This window comes from Nerophis ophidion, linkage group LG05, assembly GCF_033978795.1.
Source record: "Nerophis ophidion isolate RoL-2023_Sa linkage group LG05, RoL_Noph_v1.0, whole genome shotgun sequence".
Classification (NCBI taxonomy): domain Eukaryota; kingdom Metazoa; phylum Chordata; class Actinopteri; order Syngnathiformes; family Syngnathidae; genus Nerophis; species Nerophis ophidion.
The window spans coordinates 18,161,086-18,185,564 of NC_084615.1; the positions used below are offsets into that span (position 1 = coordinate 18,161,086).

Here is a 24,479-nt window from a genome sequence, read left to right on the forward strand (position 1 = left end):
GAAAGGCGACATTTTTTTTCCCCCACCCAGCCCTCCCTAAGGTTAGTCCAACTAGTCTATAAAACGCCGTATGTGATGAGAGAACCTGCGGGGGTCGATGATGGCAAGTGGTCGCCGCCCGTCGACTGTCCTGCAGCGTGTCGGAGTGCTCCGTTTGGTTCCGTGGGTCGGCCCAGGTGAACTGTGGTCCTCACTGAGTCACGGCCACCGGCTGTATGTTCCTGATGGGGGGCAACGTGTTCATGGCTGGTGGGGGGGGAGGGTAGAGGCCGCCGTGGATGTCCGTGGGACTCAGCGACCCCGGCAACGCCAGGGGGCTCACCGAGCCGGGGTCGCTGTGCACGGAACCTCCGCTGCCGTCCGACTGGCCCATCTTCTTCTTGATCAGCTTCCGCTCTTTGGCCCGGCGGTTCTGGAACCAGATCTTCACCTGCCGGCGAGCGACACAAACACGTCATGTTTGCTTCATAGGAACATCTCATCATCAACACTGGGAGATGTCCCAAAACCCAGACCAGTGACGTTGTCAATAAAAATACAGTACAATGATTTGCAAATCCTTTTCAACTCATATTCAATTGAATAGACCAGTCTAGTACCCGCACTCTTTTACTATGAAGCCACTCTGTTGTAACACAAGGCTTGGCATCGTCTTGCTGAAATAAGCAGGGGCGTCCATGTTGACGTTGCTTGGATGGCAACATATGTTGTTCCAAAACCTGTATGTACCTTTCAGCATTAATGGTGCCTTCGCCGATGTGTAAGCTACCCATGCCCTGGGAACTAATACACCCCAGTACCATCACACATGCTGCCTTTTGAACTTTGCACCTACAAGAATCCGGATGGCTCTCACAACGTTAAGTTTTTTTTCTTTTTTTTTTTTTTCTTTGTCATGAAAAAGGGAGGTTTTTGTGGTTGGTGCACTAATTGTAAGTGTATCTTATGTTTTTTATTTTGATTTAATAAAAAAATAAAAAAATAAAAATAATAAAAATAAAAAATTATTCTGCGGCCCAGTACCAATCGGGCCGCGGCCCGGTGGTTGGGGACCACTGCTTTACACCATGGGGTCACCGACGCGGTGCCCGCGGGCACCAGGTCGCTCGTAAGGACCAGATGAGTCGCCCGCTGGCCTGTTCTAAAAATAGCTCAAATAGCAGCACTTACCAGTGAGCTGCCCAAATCTTTTTTAATTTTATTTATTTACTAGCAAGCTGGTCTCGCTTTGCTCGACATTTTTAATTCTAAGAGAGACAAAACTCAAATAGAATTTGAAAATCCAAGAAAATATTTTAAAGACTTGGTCTTCACTTGTTTAAATAAATTCATTTATTTTTTTACTTTGCTTCTTAAAACTTTCAGAAAGCCAATTTTAGAGAAAAAATACAACCTTAAAAATTATTTTAGGATTTTTAAACACATATACCTTTTTACCTTTTAAATTCCTCCCAATTCTTTCCTGACAACTTAGATTAATGTTCAACTAAATTTATTTTATTGTAAAGAATAATAAATACATTTTAATTTAATTCTTCATTTTAGCTTCTGTTTTTTCGACGAAGAATATTCGTGAAATATTTCTTCAAACTTATTATGATTAAAATTCAAAAAAATTATTCTGGCAAATTTAGAAAATCTGTAGAATCAAATTTAAATCTTATTTCAAAGTCTTTTGAATTTCTTTTCAAATTTTTGTTCTGGAAAATCTAGAAGAAATAATGATTTCTCTTTGTTAGAAATATAGCTTGGTCCAATTTGTTATATATTCTAACAAAGTGCAGAATGGATTTTAACCTATTTAAAACATGTCATCAACACTCTAAAATTAATCTTAATCAGGAAAAATGACTAATGATGTTCCATAAATTCTTTTTTTCATTTTTTCAAAAAGATTCGAATAAGCTAGTTTTTCTCTTCTTTTTTTCGGTTAAATTTTGAATTTTAAAGAGTCGAAATTGAAGATAAACTCTGTTTCAACATTTAATTTTCATTTTTTTCCTGTTTTCTCCTCTTTTAAACCGTTCAATTAAGTGTTTTTTTCATCATTTATTCTCTACAAAAATACTTCCGTAAAAGGAAAAAAAATGTACGACGGAATGACGGACAGAAATACCCTTTTTTTTTTTATACATACCGGTATATAGATTTATTTATTAAAGGTAAATTGAGCAAATTGGCTATTTCTGGCAATTTATTTAAGTGTGTATCAAACTGGTAGCCCTTCGCATTAATCAGTACCCAAGAAGTAGCTCTTGGTTTCAAAAAGGTTGGTGACCCCTGCTTCACACACTGATGTCGGTTTTTGATGCAGTACCGCCTGAGGCATCAAAGGTCTGTAATATCATGGCTTACGTGCAGTGATTTTTCCAGGTTCTCTGAACCTTTTGATGATTTTACAGAAATCTCTAAATTCCTTGCAATAGCTGGTTGAGAAATGTGGTCTTTAAACAATTTGCTCAGGCATTTGTTGACAAAGTGGTGACCCTCGCTCCGTTCCTTGTTTGTGGATGACTTAGCATTTCTTGGAAGCTGCTTTTATACCCAATCAGGGCACCCACCTGTTCACCTGTGGGATGTTCCAAATAAGTGATTGATGAGCACTCCTCAACTTTCTCAGTCTTTTTTGCCACTTGTGCCAGCTTTTTTTGAAACATGTCGCAGGCATCAAGTTTCAAATGAGCTATTATTTGCAAAAAATTAAGTTTTTCAGTTCAAACGTTAACTATCTTGTCTTTGCAGTCTATTCAATTAAATATAAGTTGAGAAGGATTTGCAAATCATTGTATTTTATTTTTATTTACCATTTAAACAACGTGACAACTTCACTGCTTTTGTACATTTCAAAATAAAACCACACAAAAAAGGAACTGAAAAACACACTTCTCGTACTGATTAAGGAAATAAGTGTGCTTATTTGGTTCATGTACATCTCATATATAACACTATGAGATGTACTTTTCAAAATAAAAGCACGCAAGAGAGGAACTGGAAAAAACTCACTTCTAATACTGATTAAGGAAATGAACAATTTAACAAAATATACGTTAAAAGTCGGAGGAAAAACAAAATATATTGTTTTAAGAAATTATATTTTCTATCAAAAGATACATTGAGTACTTTTCCAGAGCTGTGAGTCAAATAAAAGTATATTGATATTTTTTGAAAAGTTAGAAAGGGATTTAAAAATGATTCATATTGCAATATTTCAAAAGGCTGACATAGTTAAATCATCTTTTATTTTGCTTTCTTTATTTACAAGACACGTTTTGGTTGCTATTCCTTGCATATTTATTCGCTACATGTTTATGCCATATTTCTTTTGTCATATTTATGAGATCTTTTACTGTAACGTCGTAGTATTTTCATATTAAAAATGTGTTTGCATGCCGTTCATTTTTGCGCCTTTTTATACTTAATGCTGCTTTTCCTTGCATTTGTGATTTAAAAAAAACATTTTTTTGGTGTAACAAACTGATTTTCGTCGCAATTTTTATCATGTTTGTCAATATTAAAAACCTGTTTGTGGTTTTTACTATAACTATTTTATGCTGCTATTTTTTTTTTTCATATTTATTGGATTTCTGAATAGATTTTTACTGCAATTTCTCATCACGTTTTTCAATATTAAAAAGGTGTTTTCAATTCTAGCATATTTATGTTATTTTCACTATTTTATGCCACTATTCTTTTGCATATTTATTTGATTCCCTGAATAGAATGTTGCTGCATTTTTTTATGTGAATATATACATGTTTGCAATATTCCTGCATATATAATAGCAGCAAATGAAAAATACTACAATTGGTTTGCAATTATTTTTTTACATACAGTACAGGCCAAAAGTTTGGACACACCTTCTCATTTAATGCCTTTTCTTTATTTCCATGACTATTTACATTGTAGATAGTCTCATCAAAACTATGAATGAACACATGTAGAGTTACGTACTTAACAAAAAAAAAAGATGAAATAACTGAAAACGTATTTTTGTATTCTAGTTTCTTCACAATAGCCACCCTTTTTGCACACTCTTGGCATTCTCTCCATGAGCTTCAAGAGGTAGTCACCTGAAATGGTTTTCACTTCACATGTGTGCTTGATTGAAGCTCATGGAGAGAATGCCAAGAGTGTGCAAAGCAGTAATCAGAGCAAAGGGTGGCTATTTTGAAGAAACTAGAATATAAAACAGGTTTTAAGTTATTTCACCTTTTTTTTTTGTTAAGTACATTAACTCCACATGTGTTCATTCATAGTTTTGATGTGACTATCTACAATGTAAATAGTCATGGAAATAAAGAAAACTTTATTTTCAACCTGTTCTGTATGTCATGTTTATATTCCTAATTAAAAGAATATTCCTGTTATTCCAACATTCCTATTATTGCTAATATCAAACATGTGTTTGCGTTTATTCCTTGCATACAAATGTGATGTTTAATATTATTCCTTTGCATATTTATGTGGAAGTAAATTGTTGCAATTTCGAGCATGTTTGAGAAGATCAGTTGTTGCAAATTTCTGTCATTTTTACTATTTTATGCCACTATTCTTTTGCATATTTATTTGATTCCTGAATATAATGTTGCTGCATTTGTGTGTGAATGCATGTTTGAGATATTCCTGCATAAATACCAGCAGCAAATGAAAAATAGTACAATTTGTTTGCAATTATTGTTTTGCATCATTTAATATTATTCATATATAGTCTTATTATTCCAACATTCACATTATTGCTGATATCAAACATGTATTTGCATTTATTCCCTGCATGCAAATGTGGTGTTTAATATTATTATTTTATATTATTATAATTATTAACATTATTTAATATTATTTATGTCGAAGTATATTTGAGAACTGACCTTCAAAAGATCAATTTTTGCACATTTGTGTCATTTTTACAATTCTTTTGCATATCTTTTTGATTCCTGATTAGATTTGTGCTGCATTTTTTATGTGAATATTTACATGTTTGCAACATTCCGGCATATATACCAGCAGCAAATGAAAAACAGTACACTTTGTTTGCAATTATTCTTTACATAGTTTAATATTATTCATATATGTTCCTATTGTTCCAACATTCCCAATATTAAACATGTGTTTATTTATTCCTGCATACAAATGTGGTTTAATATTATTCCTTTGCATATTTATGTGGAAGTAAATTGTTGCAATTTGGAGTATATTTGAGAAGTGGCCTTCTAAAGATCAGCTTTTGCATATTTCTGTCATTTTTAAAAAAAATTTTTGCATATCTATTAGATTTTTGCTGCATTTCTTATGTGAATATTTACAACATTCCTGCATATATAATAGCAGCAAATGAAAAATAGTACATTTTGTTTGCAATTATTCTTTACATAGTTTAATATTATTTGCATCCTCATATTTGCATATTTATGTAGAATTAAATTGTTGCACTTTGGAGCATATTTGAGAAGTGATCAGCTTTTGCATATTCCTGTCATTTTTACTCAAATTTTGCATGTCAGTTTGATTCCTGAATAGATTTATTTACATGTTTGCAACATTCCTGCATATATAATAGCAGCATTTTTTTTTTTTTTTTTACAATTTGTTTGCAATTATTCTTTACATATTATTCCTAATTAAAATTTTCCTAATATATTATTCCAACATTCCTATTATTGCTAATATAAATAAAATAAATGATAAATGGGTTGTACTTGTATAGCGCTTTTCTACCTTTAAGGAACTCAAAGCGCTTTGACATTACTTCCACATTTACCCATTCACACACACATTCACACACTGATGGAGGGAGCTGCCATGCAAGGCGCCAACCAGCACCCATCAGGAGCAAGGGTGAAGTGTCTTGCTCAGGACACAACGGACGTGACGAGGTTGGTACTAGGTGGGATTTGAACCAGGGACACTCGGGTTGCGCACGGCCACTCTCCCACTGCGCCACGCCGTCCCTATCAAATATCAAATGTGTTTGCATTTATTCCTGCGTACAAAAGTGGTGTTTAATATTTGCATATTTATGTGGAACGGTTGAAGTGGGTTGAAAAATGTGTAAGGAGTAATCGACAGATAAAAGGGTGAAAAAAACGGATTTCTGGGAATTCCAGGATTTTTTTTATCTAAATGATAAAACATTTGAATGTTCTGGAAGAGTTGAAATGGTTGGTGATGGAATTTTTCAAATCGAGCGAGAAATGTTGTACTAACATTTATAATGGTATAACGGAATTCTGGGAATTTCGGGAAAAAAACGGGAAATTTTCCAGCTCAAAAAACTTTTTTTGTCCTGATTAAGAGGAATGTTTTGACGGTGGAACGGTTGAAGTGGGTTGAAAAATGCGGAAGGAGTAGTTGACGGAAAAAAGGGTGAAAAAAAAGGATTTCTGGGAATTCCTGGAATTTTTTTGAACTTCAAAAAATGATATTTTGTCCAGAATAAGTGAAATGTGTTAAAGGTGGAATGGTTTGAATTGGTTGAAAAATGTGGAAATGGTGGAAGTTTGAAAATGGCCAATTCATTTTGAATGGGAAAAATGTCCTGCAAACTTTGGGGAAATCTGGGAATTTTTTTAATTTGTCAAGGGAAATTCCGCAGTTCCCAAATAGGCTGAACAGTTTGAAGTTGGAACGCTTTAAATCAGGTGAAAAATGTAAAAAGTAGAGCGTGCCAAAATCTGGAGAAGAATAACAATAATAACTCTTAATTCTGCGAATTCCTGGAATTGAACACTGGATGAGGTAATTCCTGAAGGAACTGTGTGTGAATGCTCCAATGCTGAAGTTGCTTCTAAAGATCAGCTTTGCACATTCCTGTCATTTTTACTATTTTTTTGCATATCTATTTGATTCCTGAATAGATTTTTGCTGCATTTCTTATGTTAATATTTACAACATTCCTGCATATATAATAGCAGCAATTTTTTTTTTACAATTTGTTTGCAATTATTCTTTACATATTGCTAATCAAAATGTTTCTAATATATTATTCCAACATTCCTATTATTGCTAATATCAAACATGTGTTAGCATTTATTCTTGTACACAAATGTGATGATTATTATTTTTCCTTTGCATATTTATGTGGAAGTAAATTGTTGCAATTTGGAGCATATTTGAGAAGTGGCCTTCTAAAGATAAATTTTTGCATATTTGTGTCATTTTTACTATTTTTTTGCATATCTATTTGATTCCTGAATAGATTTTTGCTGCATTTCTTATGTTAATATTTACAACATTCCTGCATATAAAATAGCAGCAAATATTTATTTTTTTTTACAATTTATTTGCAATTATTCTTGACATATTATTCCTAATCAAAATGTTCCTAATATATTATTCCAACATTCCTAATTTTGCTAATCTTAAACATGTGTTTGCATTTTTTCCTGCATCCAGATGTGGTGTTTAATATTATTCCTTTGAATATTTATGTGGAAGTAAATTGTTGCACTTTGGAGCACATTTGAGAAGTGACCTTCTAAAGATAATTTTTTTGCATATTTGGGTAATTTTTACTATTTTTTTGCATATCTATTTGATTCCTGAATAGATTTTTGCTGCATTTCTTATGTTAATATTTACAACATTCCTGCATATATAATAGCAGCAATATTTATTTACAATTTGTTTGCAATTATTCTTGACATATTATTCCTAATCAAAATGTTCCTAATATATTATTCCAACATTTCTATTATTGCTAGTATCGTTAAATAGTTTAATATTTTTCATATATGTTCCTATTGTTCCAAATATCAAACATGTGTTTGCATTTATTCCTGCGTACAAATGTGATGATTATTATTATTCCTTTGCCATTTTTATGTGGAAGTAAATTGTTGCAATTTTGAGTATATTTGAGAAGTGGCCTTCTAAAGATCAGCTTTTGCATATTTGTGACATTTTTACTATTTTTTTTGCATATCTATTTGATTCTTGAATAGATTTTTGCCGCATTTCTTATGTTAATATTTACAACATTCCTGCATATATAATAGCAGCAAATATATATATATTTTTTTACAATTTGTTTGCAATTATTCCTTACATATTATTCCTAATCAAAACAATGTTCCTATTATTCCAACATTCCTATTAATGCTAATATCAAACATGTGTTTGCATATATTCCTGCACACAAATGTGATGTTTAATATCATTCCTTTGCATATTTACGTGGAATTAAATTTTTGCAATTTGGAGCATATTTAAGAAGTGGCCTTCTAAGGATCAATGTTTGCATATTTGTGTCATTTTTACAATTTTTTTTGCTTATCTATTTGATTCCTGAATAGATTTTTACTGCATTTCTTATGTTAATATTTACAACATTCCTGCATGTATAATAGCAGCAATTTTGTTTTACAATTTGTTTGCAATTATTCTTGACATATTCCTAATCAAAATGTTCCTAATACATTATTCCAACATTCCTAATATTGCTACTACCTTTACATAGTTTAATAGTATTCATATATGTTCCTATTGTTCCAAATATCAAACGTGTTTGCATTTATTCCTGCGCACAAATGTGATGATTATTATTATTCCTTTGCATATTTATGTGGAATTAAATTGTTGCAATTTCGAGCATATTTGAGAAGTGGCCTTCTAAAGATCAGCTTTTGCATATTTGTCATTTTTACGTTTTTTTTTTGTTGCATATCTATTTGATTCCTGAATAGATTTTTGCCGCATTTCTTATGTTAATATTTACAACATTCCTGCATATAAAATAGCAGCAAAATATTTTTTTTACAATTTGTTTGCAATTGTTCTTGACATATTATTCCTAATCAAAATGTTCCTAATATATTATTGCAACATTCCTATTATTGCTAGTATCTTTACATAGTTTAATATTATTCATATATGTTCCTATTGTTCCAAATATTAAACATGTGTTTGCATTTATTCCTGCGCACAAATGTGATGTTTAATATTATTCCTTTGAATATGTGGAATTAAATTGTTGCAATTCTGAGTATATTTGAGAAGTGGGCTTCTAAAAATCAGCTTTTGCATATTTGTGTCGTTTTTACCATTTTTTTTTGCATATCTAATTCCTGAATAGATTTTTGCTGCATTTCTTATGTTAATATTTACACTATTCCTGCATATAAAATAGCAGAAAAATATTTTTTTTACAATTTGTTTGCAATTATTCTTGACATGCTATTCCTAATCAAAATGTTCCTAATATATTATTCCAACATCCCTAATATCTTTACATAGTTTAATATTATTCATATATGTTCCTATTGTTCCACATATCAAATATGTGTTAGCATTTTTATTCCTGAGTACAAATGTGATGATTATTATTATTCCTTTGCATATTTATGTGGAATTAAATAGTTGAACTTTGGAGCATATTTGAGAAGTGGCCTTGTGCAGATCAGTTTTTGCATGAGTTTCTTGCACATGACAGATTTTTGCTGCTGCTACTAGTATTCCCATTTTGGGGGGGGGGGGGGGGGGGGGTGTCACGGACCTGTCTCTCCGAGAGTCCCAGGTTGACGGCCAGCTCAGCTTTCCTCCTGATGGTGATGTATCTGTTGAAGTGAAACTCCTTCTCCAGCTCCAGCCTCTGGTGGTCGGTGTAGACCACCCGGTATTTCTCCTTCGTCCTCGTCTTGCCTGCAGAACAGACATCAGTGAGTGAGTGTGAGTCAGGTGCAGGTCTGACTGCGTGCCTGGACCGGCCCCTAAGGTATATCTGCCCACAGCATCAAATCCACATGCGTGGGCGGCAGTCTCCTCCTATACGCAAATGTTCCCTTTGAAGTGCGCCGCTCGTCAATGGTCTCCTTGCAGATGGAGATAAGACCTGCGCGCTACTAAAGCTGCGCATTCCGGGTATGACGGTGACGTCACTCCTCTTTATTATTCTGGAAGAGGACGGGTGCGGCATATCAAAGTCAGGAGGGCGTCGAAGGCGGCGTGGAAATGACCGGACCGGCAAGTCTCAGGGAGGCCATGACTTCGGCGTCACGCTTGTCACACACAGTCGCGTGTGGACGCGCACCCGCAACCGGGAAATATTCCACACTCACGTCATCGTGTGACGTCATTACGAGCCAACCGATTCAAATAGGACTCGCATTTAACTCTGTATGAACAAAAATTTGAAAAGGAATTCTACCTTTGCAAGCTCATTATTCTATTGGCTGAGTTTATATTCATAAATGTAAGTTTCTCAATACCCGAACTGTCTTTTGTGCCTTTAAAAAAAAGAGTTTGAACTTTACTTACCTCTAACAACAAAAAAGCTGTGAAAACAATGATGCTGTGTTCCAAATTTAATTTATTTAATGAATCTGAATGAGTCTATAGGCCAGGGGTAGGGAACCTATGGCTCTAGGGCCAGATGTGGCTCTTTTGATGACTGCACCTGGCTCTCAGACAAATCTTAGCTGACATTGCTTAACACGATAAGTAATGAATAATTCCGCTGGTAATCAGTGTCAAAAATAACGTTCAAAATATAAAACATTCTCATGCATTTTCATCCATCCATCCGGTTCCTACCGCACCTGTTCAAGAAGTCGCATTAATGGCAAGAAGTATTTCATTTATTGTTGGTTAGCCTCAGAATAACAATGTTATCAAAAAGAATAAGAGACTTATTAAACTCTAAAAATGTTGGTCTTTCTTAAAAATGCTCACATATAGTTGTATTCAGTGTTTAAAAAAAATAAAAAATAAATTATATGGCTCTCACGGAAATACTTTTAAAAATATTTGGCTTGTATGGCTCTCTCAGCCAAAAAGGTTCCCGACCCCTGCTATAGGCTTTGCACCTGGTTTATTTTATATATATATATATATATATATATATATATATATATATATATATATATATACATATACATTATTATTATTATTTTTTTAAATATTCTATTTTTGTTACTTTGAATTTACAACCCATTGGCGCTGTTTTGTAATGTTTTTATAATGTTTTGTAATGTTTTATACTGTTGTTGAACTATTTTGATTATTGTTTCTCTTCGGTTTGTTAATGTTGAAATTTATAAATAAACATAAAAAAAAAAAAAGGACTCACATTTAAATGACTGGGACCATGATTAGAAGGAACATGAATACATTGTTATAATCTAAACAATTTCCGATTTATTTTAGGCATTTTACAAGCATTTTTATTGGTAAAAATAAATAAATAAAAAGTTTTACTGTATTAATCACATGAGGGAATGGACAGAAACATTTTAGCACCTATTTTCCCATTAAAAATACGATTTTTTTTAAGATATCGCTTACGCAATTTTTTTTCAAAATACATACCATTTGAAAATAGTTATTGTACTAATCACATGAGGGAATGGACAAAAACATTTTAGCATCTTTTTTCCCCAATAGAAATAAGATTTTTTCTTGGATATTGTTTACGCAATTTTTTTTCAAAATACATACCTTTTTTTTTTAAAATAGATACTGTATTAATCACATGAGGGACTTGACAAAAAAACATTTTAGCATGTTTTTCCCCATTAAAAAATACATTTAGTGAATTTTTTTAGGCAATATATTTTTTCAAAATACATACCATTTACAATTAAATACTGTATTTCTCACATGAGGGAATGGACAACAACATTTTAGCACCTTTTTTTCCATTAAAGATAAGATTTTTTTCAAAATACATACCATTAGAAAATAGATACTGTATTAATCACATGTGGGAATGGACAAAAAAATGTTAGCACCTTTTTTACCCATTAAAAATATTTTTTGGACATTGCTTACGCATTTTTTTTTCAAAATACATACCTTTTTTTTTTAAATAGATACTGTATTAATCACATGAGGGAATTGACAAAAAACATTTTAGCATGTTTTTCCCCATTATAAAATACATTTACTGAATTTTTTTAGGCAATATATTTTTTCATAATACATACCATTTAAAAATAAAATACTGTATTTCTCACATAAGGGAACGGACAACAACATTTTAGCACCTTTTTTCCCCATTAGAAATAACATTTTTTTTAGATATTGTTTACGCAATTTTTTTCAAAATACATACCATTTAAAAATAAAACACTATATTTCTCACATGAGGGAATGGACAACAACATTTTAGCACCTTTTTTCCCATTAAAGATAAGATTTTTTTCAAGATACATACCATTAGAAAATAATTACTGTATTAATCAAATGAGGGAATAATAGCACTTTATTCCCCATTAAAAAGATTTTTTGGATATTGCTTATGCAATTTTTTTTCAAAATACATACATTTTGGGGGGGGGGGTGGGGGGATAGATACTGTATTAATCACATGAGGGAATTGACCAAAAACATGTTGGCATGTTTTTTTTCCTATTGAAAATAAATTTACTGAATTTTTTTACGCAATATTAAAAAAAAAATACATATTAATTCAAAATAGATACTATATTAATCACATGAAAGAATCGACAACATTTTTTTACGTGTTTTTTTCTCATTGAAAATAGATTTACTGTATTGTTTACGTAAGATTTTTTTCAAAATATATAACATTTAAAAATAAATACTGTATTTCTGACATAACGGAATGGACAACAACATTTTAGCACCTTTTTTCCCATTAAAAATATGATTTTTTTAAAGATATTGTTAACACAATTTCTTTTCAAAATACACACAATTTTTAAATAAAAAATAGATACCGTATTAATCACGTGAGGGAATTGACAAAAAACATTTGAGCATGTTTTTCCCCATTAAAAAATACATTTACTGAATTCTTTTAGGCAGTATATTTTTTCAAAATACATATTTAAAATTAAATACTGTATTTCTCACATGAAGGAATAGACAACAACATTTTAGCACCTTTTTTCCCATTAAAGATAAGATTTTTTTTCAAAATACATACCATTAGAAAATAGATACTGTATTAGTCACATGAGGGAATGGACAAAAACATTTTAGCACCTTTTTTCCCAATTATAAATAAGAATTTTTTTAGATATTGTTTACGCAATTTTTTTAAAGAAATAAATACCATTTAAAATTAAATACTGTATTTCTCACATGAGGGAATTGACAAAAAAAAACATTTTAGCATGTTTTTCCCCATTAAAAATAAGATTTTGTTAGATATTATTTACGCAAAAAAATTTTCAAAATACATACCATTAGAAAATAGATATTGTATCAATCACATGAGGGAATGGACAAAAACATTTTAGCACCTTTTTTACCCATTAAAAAAAAATATTTTTTAGATATTGTTTACGCAATTTCTTTTCTAAATACACACCATTTAAAAAAAATAAAAAATAGATACTGTATTAATCACATGAAGGAATTGACAAAAAAGATTTTAGCATGTTTTCCCCATTAAAAAATACATTTACTGAATTTTTTTAGGCAATATATTTTTTCAAAATACTGTATTTCTCACATGAAGGAATGGACAACAACATTTTAGCACCTTTTTTCCCATTAAAGAAAATGTCCTTTTCAAAATACATACCATTTAAAAATAGAGGCTGTATTAATCACAAGAAGGAATTGGCAAAAAAAAAAATTTGCAGGTTTTTTCCCCATTAAAAATAGATTTACTGTATTGTTTACAGTGCATTTTTTTCAAAATACATAACATTTAAAAATAAATACTGCATTAATAACATAAAGGAGTTGACAACATTTTTTAGCATGTGTTTCCCCATTAAAAAATAGATATAGTGATTTTTTTTGCGGAAAATATTTTTTCAAAATACATATCATTAAAGAATTTTTTTCTAAATACATACCATTTAAACAAAATAGATACTGTATTAACCATGAGGGAATTTACCAACAAGTTTTAGCATGTTTTTTCCCATTAATTTTTTTTTACTGTTTTTTTTTATGCAATATTTTTTTCTAAATATACATACCATTTAGAATTACATACTATATTAATCACATGAGGGATTTTGAAACAGGAATATATTATACTACATGAGGTATGTTTACTAATATTTTGTTTATTTAGATTTTAATCGCTTATAGAAAATCTTCATTAAAATATATTTACTGGATTTAAATATGTATTTTGTTATCCTGGAGGGATTTATTTTGGTTTTACACATAAAAATGTTAAAATTTTTGAGAAGAACATTTTTTTTATTATTATGAATTATTTTAACCAACCAAAGAAATGATTTGAGGGTTTTTGGCTTATTTTTTCTCCATTCTACTTTCTGTGAATCATGTATCAGAGAGAGAAAAAACTTGCAAGTGCCTCTTAAGGCAGTGTTTTTCAACATTTTCTGAGCCAAGGCACATTTTTTTCATTGAAAAAATCCAGAGGCACACCACCAGTAGAAAACATTAAAAAGTGAAACTCAGGCAGCCGATATTGACAGTAAAAAGTTGTTCTCGCAATTGTTGGATATGAATTCAAACCATAACCAACCATGCATCACTATAGTTCTAGTCTCAAAGTAGGTGCACTTTGTGGACGCCGTCCGCTCCACCCGCTGTAAGTCTTTGCTGTTGTCCAGCATTCTGTTTTTGTTTACTTTGCAGCCAGTTCAGTTTTAGTTTCGTTCTGCATAGCCTTCCCTAGGCTTCAATGCCTTTTCTTAGCGCCACTTGCCTTTTTTTTTTTTTTTTTGGTTCAAGCGTTACACACGTTTTTACCTGCAAACCATCGTCGCCGTTTCTGACATCTACAAAGTAATTAGCTACCTGCTGTCACCTACTGATATGGAAGAGTATTACACGGTTAGTCTGCTGAGCTCAAGACAGCTGCAGACACTCAACAACGGCACATTTGCGTATTATAATTACTGGTTTGCAAAAAATATTTTTAACCCAATTATGTGCACAGTGGTTGGAAAACACTGCACTCAACAAAGGCACATTATTATAATTACTGATTTGCAAAATATATATTTTTGGACCAATTAGGTGAAGCTGCATAATTTCCCACGGCACACAAGTGTGCCGCGGCACAGTGGTTGAAAAAAGCTGTCTTAGGGAACATACATCCATTCACCCATTTTCTACCGCTTATTCCCAACACCGCATGAATAAAAGTGTAGAAAAAAACACTCTCATAAAGAGGAAATAACATTAAAGACGACCTTTTTGGAGGGTTTTGCCTATTTTCTGCAGTTCTATAAATAGTTTTAATTTTATAGAGGAACCAACTGTTGCAAGTCTCACTTAATGAACTTTAAATGATTACAAGTGTAAAAAGCACGTTTATAGGGAGGAAATAACATTAAAAATAACTTTTTAAAAAATTTATTTTTAGCATTATTGAATTTTACAATGTGCTTTTTAAAAATAATGTATCATGGAGAAACAAATAAGGAACTTTGTATGATTAAAAGTGAAAAAACAACACTTTTATATGGAGGAAATGACATTAAAAATGACTTTTTTGGCTTATTTTTACAATTAAGCCCTGCGATGAGATGGCGACTTGTCCAGGGTGTACCCTGCCTTCCGCCCGATTGTAGCTGAGATAGGCACCAGCGCCCCCCGCGACCCCGAAAGGGAATAAGCAGTAGAAAATGGATGGATGGATGGATTTTTACAATTATTTAATTTTACAATGTGCTTTTTAAACACATAAGGAACTTTGTATGAATAAAAGTGAAAAAAAAAAAACTTTTATATGAGGGAAATAACTTATTTTTACCATTATTTAATTGTACAATGTGCTTTTTAAACAAACAATTAACATTGTATGATTAAAAGTGCTTCACGGTGGCAGAGGGGTTAGTGCGTCTGCCTCACAATACGAAGTTCCTGCAGTCCTGGGATCAAATCCAGGCTCGGGATCTTCCTGTGTGGAGTTTGCATGTTCTCCCCGTGAATGCGTGGGTTCCCTACGGGTACTCCGGCTTCCTCCCACCTCCAAAGACATGCACCTGGGGATAGGTTGATTGGCAACACTAAATTGGCCCTAGTGTGTGAATGTGAGTGTGAATGCTGTCTGTCTATCTGTGTTGGCCCTGCGATGAGATGGTGACTTGTCCAGGGTGTACCCCGCCTTCCGCCCGATTGTAGCTGAGATAGGCGCCAGCGCCCCCCGCGACCCCAAAGGGGAATAAGCGGTAGAAAATGGATGGATGGATGGATGGATGATTAAAAGTGCAAAAAAAAACTTTTATACGGAGGAAATAACATTAAAGATGACTTTTCTGGCTTATTTTTTTTTTTACCATTGTTTAATTTTAAAATGTGCTTTTTAAACAACCAAGAAACTTTGTATGATTAAAAGTGCAAAAAAACACTTTCATATGGGGGAAATAACATGAAAAATTACTTGTTTGAGGGTTTTTTTGGCTTATTTTTACCATTATTTAATTGTACAATGTGCTTTTTAAACAAACAACATTCTATGATTAAAAGTGCAAAAAAACCTCTTTTATACGGAGGAAATAACATTAAAGATGACTTTTCTGGCAACCAAGAAACTTTGTATGATAAAAGGACAAAAAAAGCAAGGCCATAAGGTGTAAATAACATTAAAGATGACATTTTGGCCTATTTTTCTCAATTGTTTATTTTACAACGTGCTTTAAAAAAAATCATGAATCATGGAGAAAAAAAACTGTTGCAACTCCCATGCAATTGAGGACATTTGCATGATTAAATGTGTAAAAAAACACAAGAGGAAATCACATTAAAGATGACATTTTGGAGGTTTTTTGGCCTATTTTTCGCTCTTTAATAAATTAATCATTGTAATTTGACAATATGCTTTTTAAAAGTGATGTCATTGTTACAACTCCCACTTAATCAACTTCGCATGGTCAAAAGTGCAAAAGAAAGCACTTTTATACAGAGGAAATAACAGCAAAGGTGACATTTTGGCTTATTATTTTATAAATAAATCATACTAATTTGACAATGTGCTTTTTAAAAGTGATGTCATTGTTACAACTCCCACTTAAGCAACTTTGCATGGTTAAAAGTGCAAAAAAAAAGCACTTTTATACAGCGGAAGTCACATTAAAGATATCCTTTTGGAGGGTTTTTGGCCTATTATATTATAAATAAATCATTCTAATTTGACATTGTGCTTTTTAAAAGAGATGTCATTGTTACAACTCCCACTTAAGCAACTTTGCATGATTAAAAGTGCAAAAAAAACACTTTTATATGGAGGAAATTACATCAAAGATTACTTTTTTTGAGGGTTTTTGGCTTATTATTTTATAAATAAATCATTCTAATTTGACAATGTGCTTTTTTAAAGTGATGTCATATTTCAACTCCCACTTAAGCAACTTTGCATGATCAAAAGTGTAAAAAAAGCACTTTTATATGGAAGAAATTACATTAACAGTGAATTTAATGAGGGCTTCTGGCCTACTATTTTATAAATAAATCATTCTAATTTGACAATGTGCTTTTTAAAAGTGATGCCATTGTTTTACAACTCCACTTAAGCAACTTTGCATGATTAAAAGTGCAAAAAAAGCACTTTTATATGGAGGGAATTACATCAAAGATTACTTTTTTTGGAGGGTTTTGGCCTATCATTTTATAAATAAATCATTCTAATCCGCCAATGTGATTTTTAATAGTGTTGTCTTTGTTATAACTCCCACTTAAGCAACTTTGCATGATTAAAAGTGCAAAAAAAAGCACTTTTATACAGAGGACATCACATTAAAGATTACTTTTTGAAGGGTTTTTGGCCTATTATTTTATAAATAAATAATTCTAATTTGACAATGTGCTTTTTAAAAGTGATGTCATTGTGACACACTTAAGCAACTTTGCATGATTAAAAGTGCTAAAAGAAAAGCACTTTTATACAGAGGAAAGGACATTGAAGATGACTTTTGGGAGGGTTTTTGGCCTACTATTTTTATAAATAAATCATTCTAATTTTGTGCTTTTTAAAAGTGATGTCATTGTTACAACGCCCAATTAAGCAACTTTGCATGATCAAAAGTGCAAAAAAAAAAAAAAAACACTTTTCTACTAGGAAATAACATCAAAGATTAAATTTTTAAAGGTTTTTGGCCTGTTAATTTATAAACAAATCATTCTAATTTGACAATGTGATTTTTAAAAGTGATGTCATTGTTACAACTCCCACTTAAAGAATTTGCATGATTTAAAGTGCAAAAAAAAAAAACTTATAGGAGGAAATAACATTAAAAATGACTTTTGGGAGGGTTTTTGGCATAATATTTTTTAGAAATAAATCATTCTAATTTTACAATGTGCTTTTTAAAAATGTTGTCATTGTTACAACTCCCACTTAAGCAACTTTGCATGATTAAAAGTGCAAAAAGAAACAAAACACTTTTATAGGAGGAAATAACATTAAAGATGACTTTTTGGAGGGGTTTGGCCCAATATTTTTATAAATAAATCATTGTTTTTTTTTACAATCTGCTTTTTAACTCCCACTTAAGCAATTTTGCATGAAAAAAGTGTAAAAAAAAAAGCACTTTTATATGGAAGAAATTTCATTAAAGGTGACTTTTTTGAAGGTTTTTGGCGTAATATTTTATAAATAAATCATTCTAATTTGACAATTGACAATGTGCTTTTTATAAGTGATGTCATATTTACAACTCCCACTTAAGCAACGTTGCGTGATTAAAAGTGCAAAAAAAACAACAACAATTTTATAGGAGGAAATAACATTAAATAAATCATTGTAATTTTACAATGTGCTTTTTAGCCCACACTTAAGCAACTTTGCATGAAAAAAGTGTAAAAAAAAGCACTTTTATATGGAAGAAATTATATCAATTGTGACTTTTTTAAGGGTTTTTGGCGCATTATTTTATAAATAAATCATTCTAATTTGACAATGTGAATTTGACAAAGATGAGTTTTTGAGGGGTTTTGGATTATTATTTTTTATAAATAAATCATTCTAATTTTACAATGTGCTTTTTAAAAAGGTTTTCATTGTTACAACTCCCACTTAAGCAACTTTGCATGATTAAAAGTGCAAAAAATAAACACATTTATACGGAGGAAATAACATCAAAGATTCCATTTTTAAAAGGTTTTTGGCCTGTTATTTTATAAACAAATCATTCTAATTTTACAATGTGATTTTTAAAAGTGATGTCATTGTTACAACTCCCACTTAAGCAACTTTGCATGATTAAAAGTGCAAAAAAAGCACTTTTATATGGAGGAAAGTACATCAAAGATGACTTTTTGGAGGGTTTCTGGCCTACTATTTTATAAATAAATCATTCTAATTTGACATTGTGATTATTAAAAGTGATGTCATTGTTACAACTCCCACTTAAGCAACTTTGCATGGTTAAAAGTGCAAAAAAAGCACTTTTATACAGAGGAAATAACATCAAAGATGACTTTTTGAGGGCTTTGGCATAATATTTTAATAAATAAATCATTCTAATTTTACAATGTGCTTTTTAACTCACACTTAGGCAACTTTGCATGATTAAAACTGTAAAAAAGCACTTTCATGTGGAGGGAATCACATTAAAGATGTCTTTTTCGAGGGTTTTTGGCCTATTATTTCATAAATAAATCATTCTAATTTTACAATGTGATTTTTAAAAGTGATGTTATTGTTACAACTCCCACTCAAGCAACTTTGCATGGTCAAAAGTGCAAAAAAAGCACTTTAATACGAGGAAATAACATCAAAGATTACTTTTTGGAGGGGTTTTGGCCTAATATTTTTTATAAATAAATCATTCTAATTTTACAATGTGCTTTTTAAAAATATTGTTATTGGTACAACTCCCACTTAACCAACTTTGCATGATTAAAAGTGCAAAAGAAGCACTTTTATATGGAGGAAATAACACCAAAGATTACTTTTTTGAGGGTTTTTGGCCTATTATTTTATAAATAAATCATTCTAATTTTACAATGTGATTTTTAAAAGTGATGTTATTGTTACAACTCCCACTCAAGCAACTTTGCATGGTCAAAAGTGCAAAAAAAGCACTTTGATACGAGGAAATAACATCAAAGATTACTTTTTGGAGGGTTTTTGGCCTATTATTTTATAAATAAATCATTTTTATTTGACAATGGCCTTTTTAAAAGTGATGTCATTGTTACAACTCCCACTTAAGCAACTTTGTTAGATTTAAAGTGCAAAAACAAAACAAAACACTTTTATAGGAAGAAATAACATCAAAGATGACTTTTTTGAGGGTTTTTGGTCTATTATTTTATAAATAAATCATTCTAACTTGACAATGTGATTTTTAAAAGTGATGTCATTGTTACAATTCCCAATTAAGAAACTCTGCATGATTAAAAGTGCCAAAAAAAAAGCAATTTCATATGGAGGAAATAACATCAAAGATGACTTTTGGCCAATCATTTTTATAAATAAATCATTGTAATTTTACAATGTGCTTTTTAACTCTCACTTAGGCAACTTTGTATGATTAAAATTTTAAAAGAAGCACTATTATGTGGAGGGAATCACATTAAAGATATCTTTTTGGAGGGTTTCTGGCCTATTATTTCATAAATAGATCATTCTAATTTCACAATGTGATTTTTAAAAGTGATGTCATTGTTACAACTCCCACTTAAGCAACTTTGCATGATTAAAAGTGTAAGAAAACAAACACTTTTATATGGAGGAAATAACATTAAAGATGTCTTTTTGGCCTGATATATTTTTCATGAATAAATCATTGTAATTTTACAGTGTGCTTTTAAACTCCCACTTAAGCAACTTTGCACTATAAAAGTGTAAAAAAACAAAACACTTTTATAAGGAGAAATCACCATAAATGTTGATTGAATGCAAACAAGTCCCAAATTCTTATTTTTCTATGCAATCAAGTTTCCATGTTGAGTCGCAATAATAATAATAATAATAATAATAATAATAAAAAACAGCAAAGATATTTCCCGGGAGCAGCACTCACCCGTGGAAGACGACTGCGCCGTTTTGCTCATCCACTGGTACACTTTTATATGGAGGTAGTAACATTAAAGATGACTTTTTGAGGGATTTTGGCCTAATATTTTTATAAATAAATCATTATATTTTTACAATGTGCTTTTTAAAAATATTGTCATTGTTACAACTCCAACTTAAGCAACTTTGCATGATTAAAAGTGCAAAAGAAGCACTTTTATATGGAGGAAATAACATCAGAGATTACATTTTTGAGGGTTTTTGGCCAATTATTTTATAAATAAATCATTCTAATTTGACAATGTGCTTTTTAAAAGTGATGTCATTGTGACACTTTTAAGCAACTTTGCATTATTAAAAGTGTAAAAAAAAAAGCACTTTTATACGAGGAAATAACATCAAAGATGAGTTTTTGAGGGGTTTTGGATTATTATGTTTTATAAATAAATCATTCTAATTCGACAATGTGATTTTTAAAAGTGATGTCATTGTTACACCTCCCGCTTAAGCAACTTTGTATGGTCAAAAGTGCAAAAAAAGCACTTTTATACAAGGAAATAACATCAAAGATGACTTTTTTGAGGGTTTTTGGCCTATTATTTTATAAAAAATCATTCTGATTTGACAATGTGATTTTTAAAAGTGATGTCATTGTTACAACTCCCACTTAAGCAACTTTGCTGGATTTAAAGTGCAAAAAAACAAAAACAAAACACTTTTATAGGAAGAAATAACAATATAGATTACTTTTTTGAGGGTTTTTGGCCTATTATTTTATAAATAAATCATTCTAATTTGACAATGGGATTTTTTAAAGTGATGTCATTGTTACAACTCCCACTTAAGCAATTTTGCATGATCAAAAGTGCAAAAAAAGCCCTCTTATACAGAGGAAATAACATCAAAGATTACTTTTTGGAGGGGTTTTGGCCCAATATTTTGTATAAATAAATCATTCTAATTTTACAATTTGCTTTTTAACTCCCACTTAATCAACTTTGCATGATTAAAAGTGTAAAAAAAACAAAACACTTTTATATGGAGGTAGTAACATTAAAGATAACTTTTTGAGGGGTTTTGGCCTAATATTTTTTATAAATAAATCATTCTAATTTTACAATGTGCTTTTTAAAAATATTGTTATTGTTACAACTCCCACTTAGCCAACTTTGCATGATTAAAAGTGCAAAAGAAGCACTTTTATATGGAGGAAATAACACCAAAGATTACTTTTTTGAGGGTTTTTGGCCTATTATTTTATAAATAAATCATTCTAATTTGACAATGTGCTTTTTAAAAGTGATGTCATTGTTACAACTCCCACTTAAGCAACTTTGCATGATCAAAAGTGCAAAAAAAACACTTTTATACGAGGAAATATCAAAGATTACTTTTTTGAGGGTTTTTTGCTTATTATTTTATAAAAAATCATTCTAATTTTACGATGTGATTTTTAAAAGTGATGTCATTGTTACAACTCCCACTTAAATAATTTGCATGATTAAAAGTGCAAAAAAAAGCACTTTTATAAGGGGGAACTAACATCAAAGATGACTATTTGGAGGGGTTTTAACCTAATATTTTTTTTTATAAATAAATCATTCTAATTTGACAATGTGTTTTTTTTTTAAGTGTTGTCATTGTTACAACTCCCACTTAAGCAACTTTGCATGATTAAAAGTTTAGAAAAAAAAACTTTTATATGAGGAAATTACATTAAAGATGGCGTTTTGGAGGGTTTTTGGCCTAATATTTAAAAAAAAAAAATCATTCTAATTTTACAATGTGCTTTTTAAAAATATTGTTATTGTTACAACTCCCACTTAAGCAACTTTGCATGATTAAAAGTGCAAAAAAGCACTTTTATACAGAGGAAATTACATTAAAGATGACTTTTTGAGGGGTTTTGGCCTATTACTTTTATAAACAAATCATTCTAATTTTACAAAGTGCTTTTTAAAAGTGATGTCATTGTTACAACCCCCACTTAAGCAACTTTGCATTAAAAAAGTGTAAAAAAAAAAGCACTTTTATACGAGGAAATAACATCAAAGATGAGTTTTTGGCCTATTATTTTATAAATATATCATTCAAATGTTACTATGTTCTTTTTTAAAATATTGTTATTGTTACATCTCCCACTTAAGCAACTTTGCATGATTAAAAGTGCAAAAAAAGCACTTTTATATGGGGGAAATAACATCAAAGATGACTTTTTAGAGGGGTTTTGGCCTAATATTTTTCATAAATAAATCATTCTAATTTTACAATGTGATTTTTAACTCCCACTTAAGCAACTTTGCATTAAAAAAAGTGTAGAAAAAAACACTTTTATAAGGAGAAATCACCATAAAATGTTGATTGGAATGCAAACAAGTCCCAATTTCTTATTTTTCCATGCAATCAAGTTTCCATGTTGAGTCGCAATAATAATAATAATAATAATAATAAAAACAGTAGAGCTATTTCCCGGGAGCAGCACTCACCCGTGGAAGACGACTGCGCCGTTTTGCTCATCCACTGGTAGGAGTTGCGTCTCTCCCGGTCGGGCGAGAGCTGCGCCCCGCTGACGTTGTCGGGCGGCGGCGGCTGCAGCCCCGCGGAGACGGGCGGGTGCATGTGGGTGTACTCGGGCGAGCAGTAGGGCACCTGTGCGGGGGACGAGTTGTTGCTCATGGGCGTGGGAATGGGGTTCGGGGGCCCCAGGCTGTAGGCGCCCCAGTCCTCCCGGGGGGCCGCGTACGTCGAGGGCCCCCAGGTCCCCGCCGACTGGGCGTGGGAGTCCATGTTGGGGACATGATGGTATCCGCTAAAGTCCGCGTACTGGGGCGTGGAGACGAAGTTCTGGGGCGGCAGATTGATGCTGGATCTCCTGACGGGGCCCTGGTGATACATGCCGGTCTCTTTATCCAGGAGGTAGCCCACATACATGGTTCGGAGCGCGCGATTCGGGAGGCTGGCGTCGATGGAAGAGTCAATTCACCGGGGACATTTCTGCACAAAACCCCCGGAATCCTTCATGCGAGTATGACGTATGGTCCAAGTCCTTCATGCAAGTAAAGTCCAAGTCCTTCAGGCTGCCTTACATGCTGTGCTGCATGTTGACAAGATGCGAAAAGGTATACTCTTGCCTTCCTTGACGTCAACTCTTTGGAGATTTGCATCCAAATGAAAGTGGTCACTATCCCCCACGCAACCCCCCCCCCCCCCTACCCCCCCTTCTGGAGCACGTCATCAGATGACGTGTGTTAAGACTTTTTTTTACAAGCATTTTATTGGTTAAAAAAAACAACAAAAACTTTTACTGTATTAATCACATGAGGGAATTGACAAAAACGTGATCTGCATGTCCCCCCCCATTAAAAATAGACATACTGTACTATTTACACAAGTTTTTTTTCTCCAAAAAAAACAAAACAAAAAAAAAAACAGATACGGGAGGGAAATGACAACATTTTTTTGCATGTTTTTTCCCATTTAGAATATATATTTTTTACATGTATATTTTTGAAATAAATACCATTTAAAATACATACTGTATCAATCACATGAATTGACAAAAAAATTTAGCATGTTTTCTCCTCATTAAAAATAGATTCACTGTATTGTTTACGCAATCTTTTTT

The 24,479-nt window shown here is 31.8% G+C and overlaps 2 protein-coding genes across 2 annotated transcripts in view; both read right to left on the reverse strand.

Moving 5' to 3' along the window:
- The window catches only part of kdrl (kinase insert domain receptor like), a 403,844-nt gene that overhangs the window by 150,141 nt on the left and 229,224 nt on the right, over positions 1-24,479 (reverse strand). The gene's annotated exons all lie outside the window — the stretch shown is intronic.
- On the reverse strand, positions 52-23,785 carry cdx4 (caudal type homeobox 4). The gene is made up of 3 exons (XM_061899563.1): positions 23,341-23,785; positions 9,488-9,633; positions 52-430 (listed from the first exon to the last, which is right to left on the reverse strand). The coding sequence occupies exons 1-3, from the start codon at positions 23,783-23,785 to the stop codon at positions 191-193; spliced, it is 831 nt and encodes a 276-aa protein (XP_061755547.1). The 3' UTR covers positions 52-190.

What these genes read in the sequence shown, in the direction of transcription:
- cdx4 (XM_061899563.1), bottom strand. Translation starts at nt 23,785, where the DNA reads ATGTATGTGGGCTACCTCCTGGATAAAGAGACCGGCATGTATCACCAG. An exon ending in GGCGCAGTCGTCTTCCACGG is followed by an intron (nt 9,634 to 23,340) that starts GTGAGTGCTGCT and finishes TCTGTTCTGCAG; the next exon opens with GCAAGACGAGGACGAAGGAG. An exon ending in TGGGACTCTCGGAGAGACAG is followed by an intron (nt 431 to 9,487) that starts GTCCGTGACACC and finishes GCTCGCCGGCAG; the next exon opens with GTGAAGATCTGGTTCCAGAA.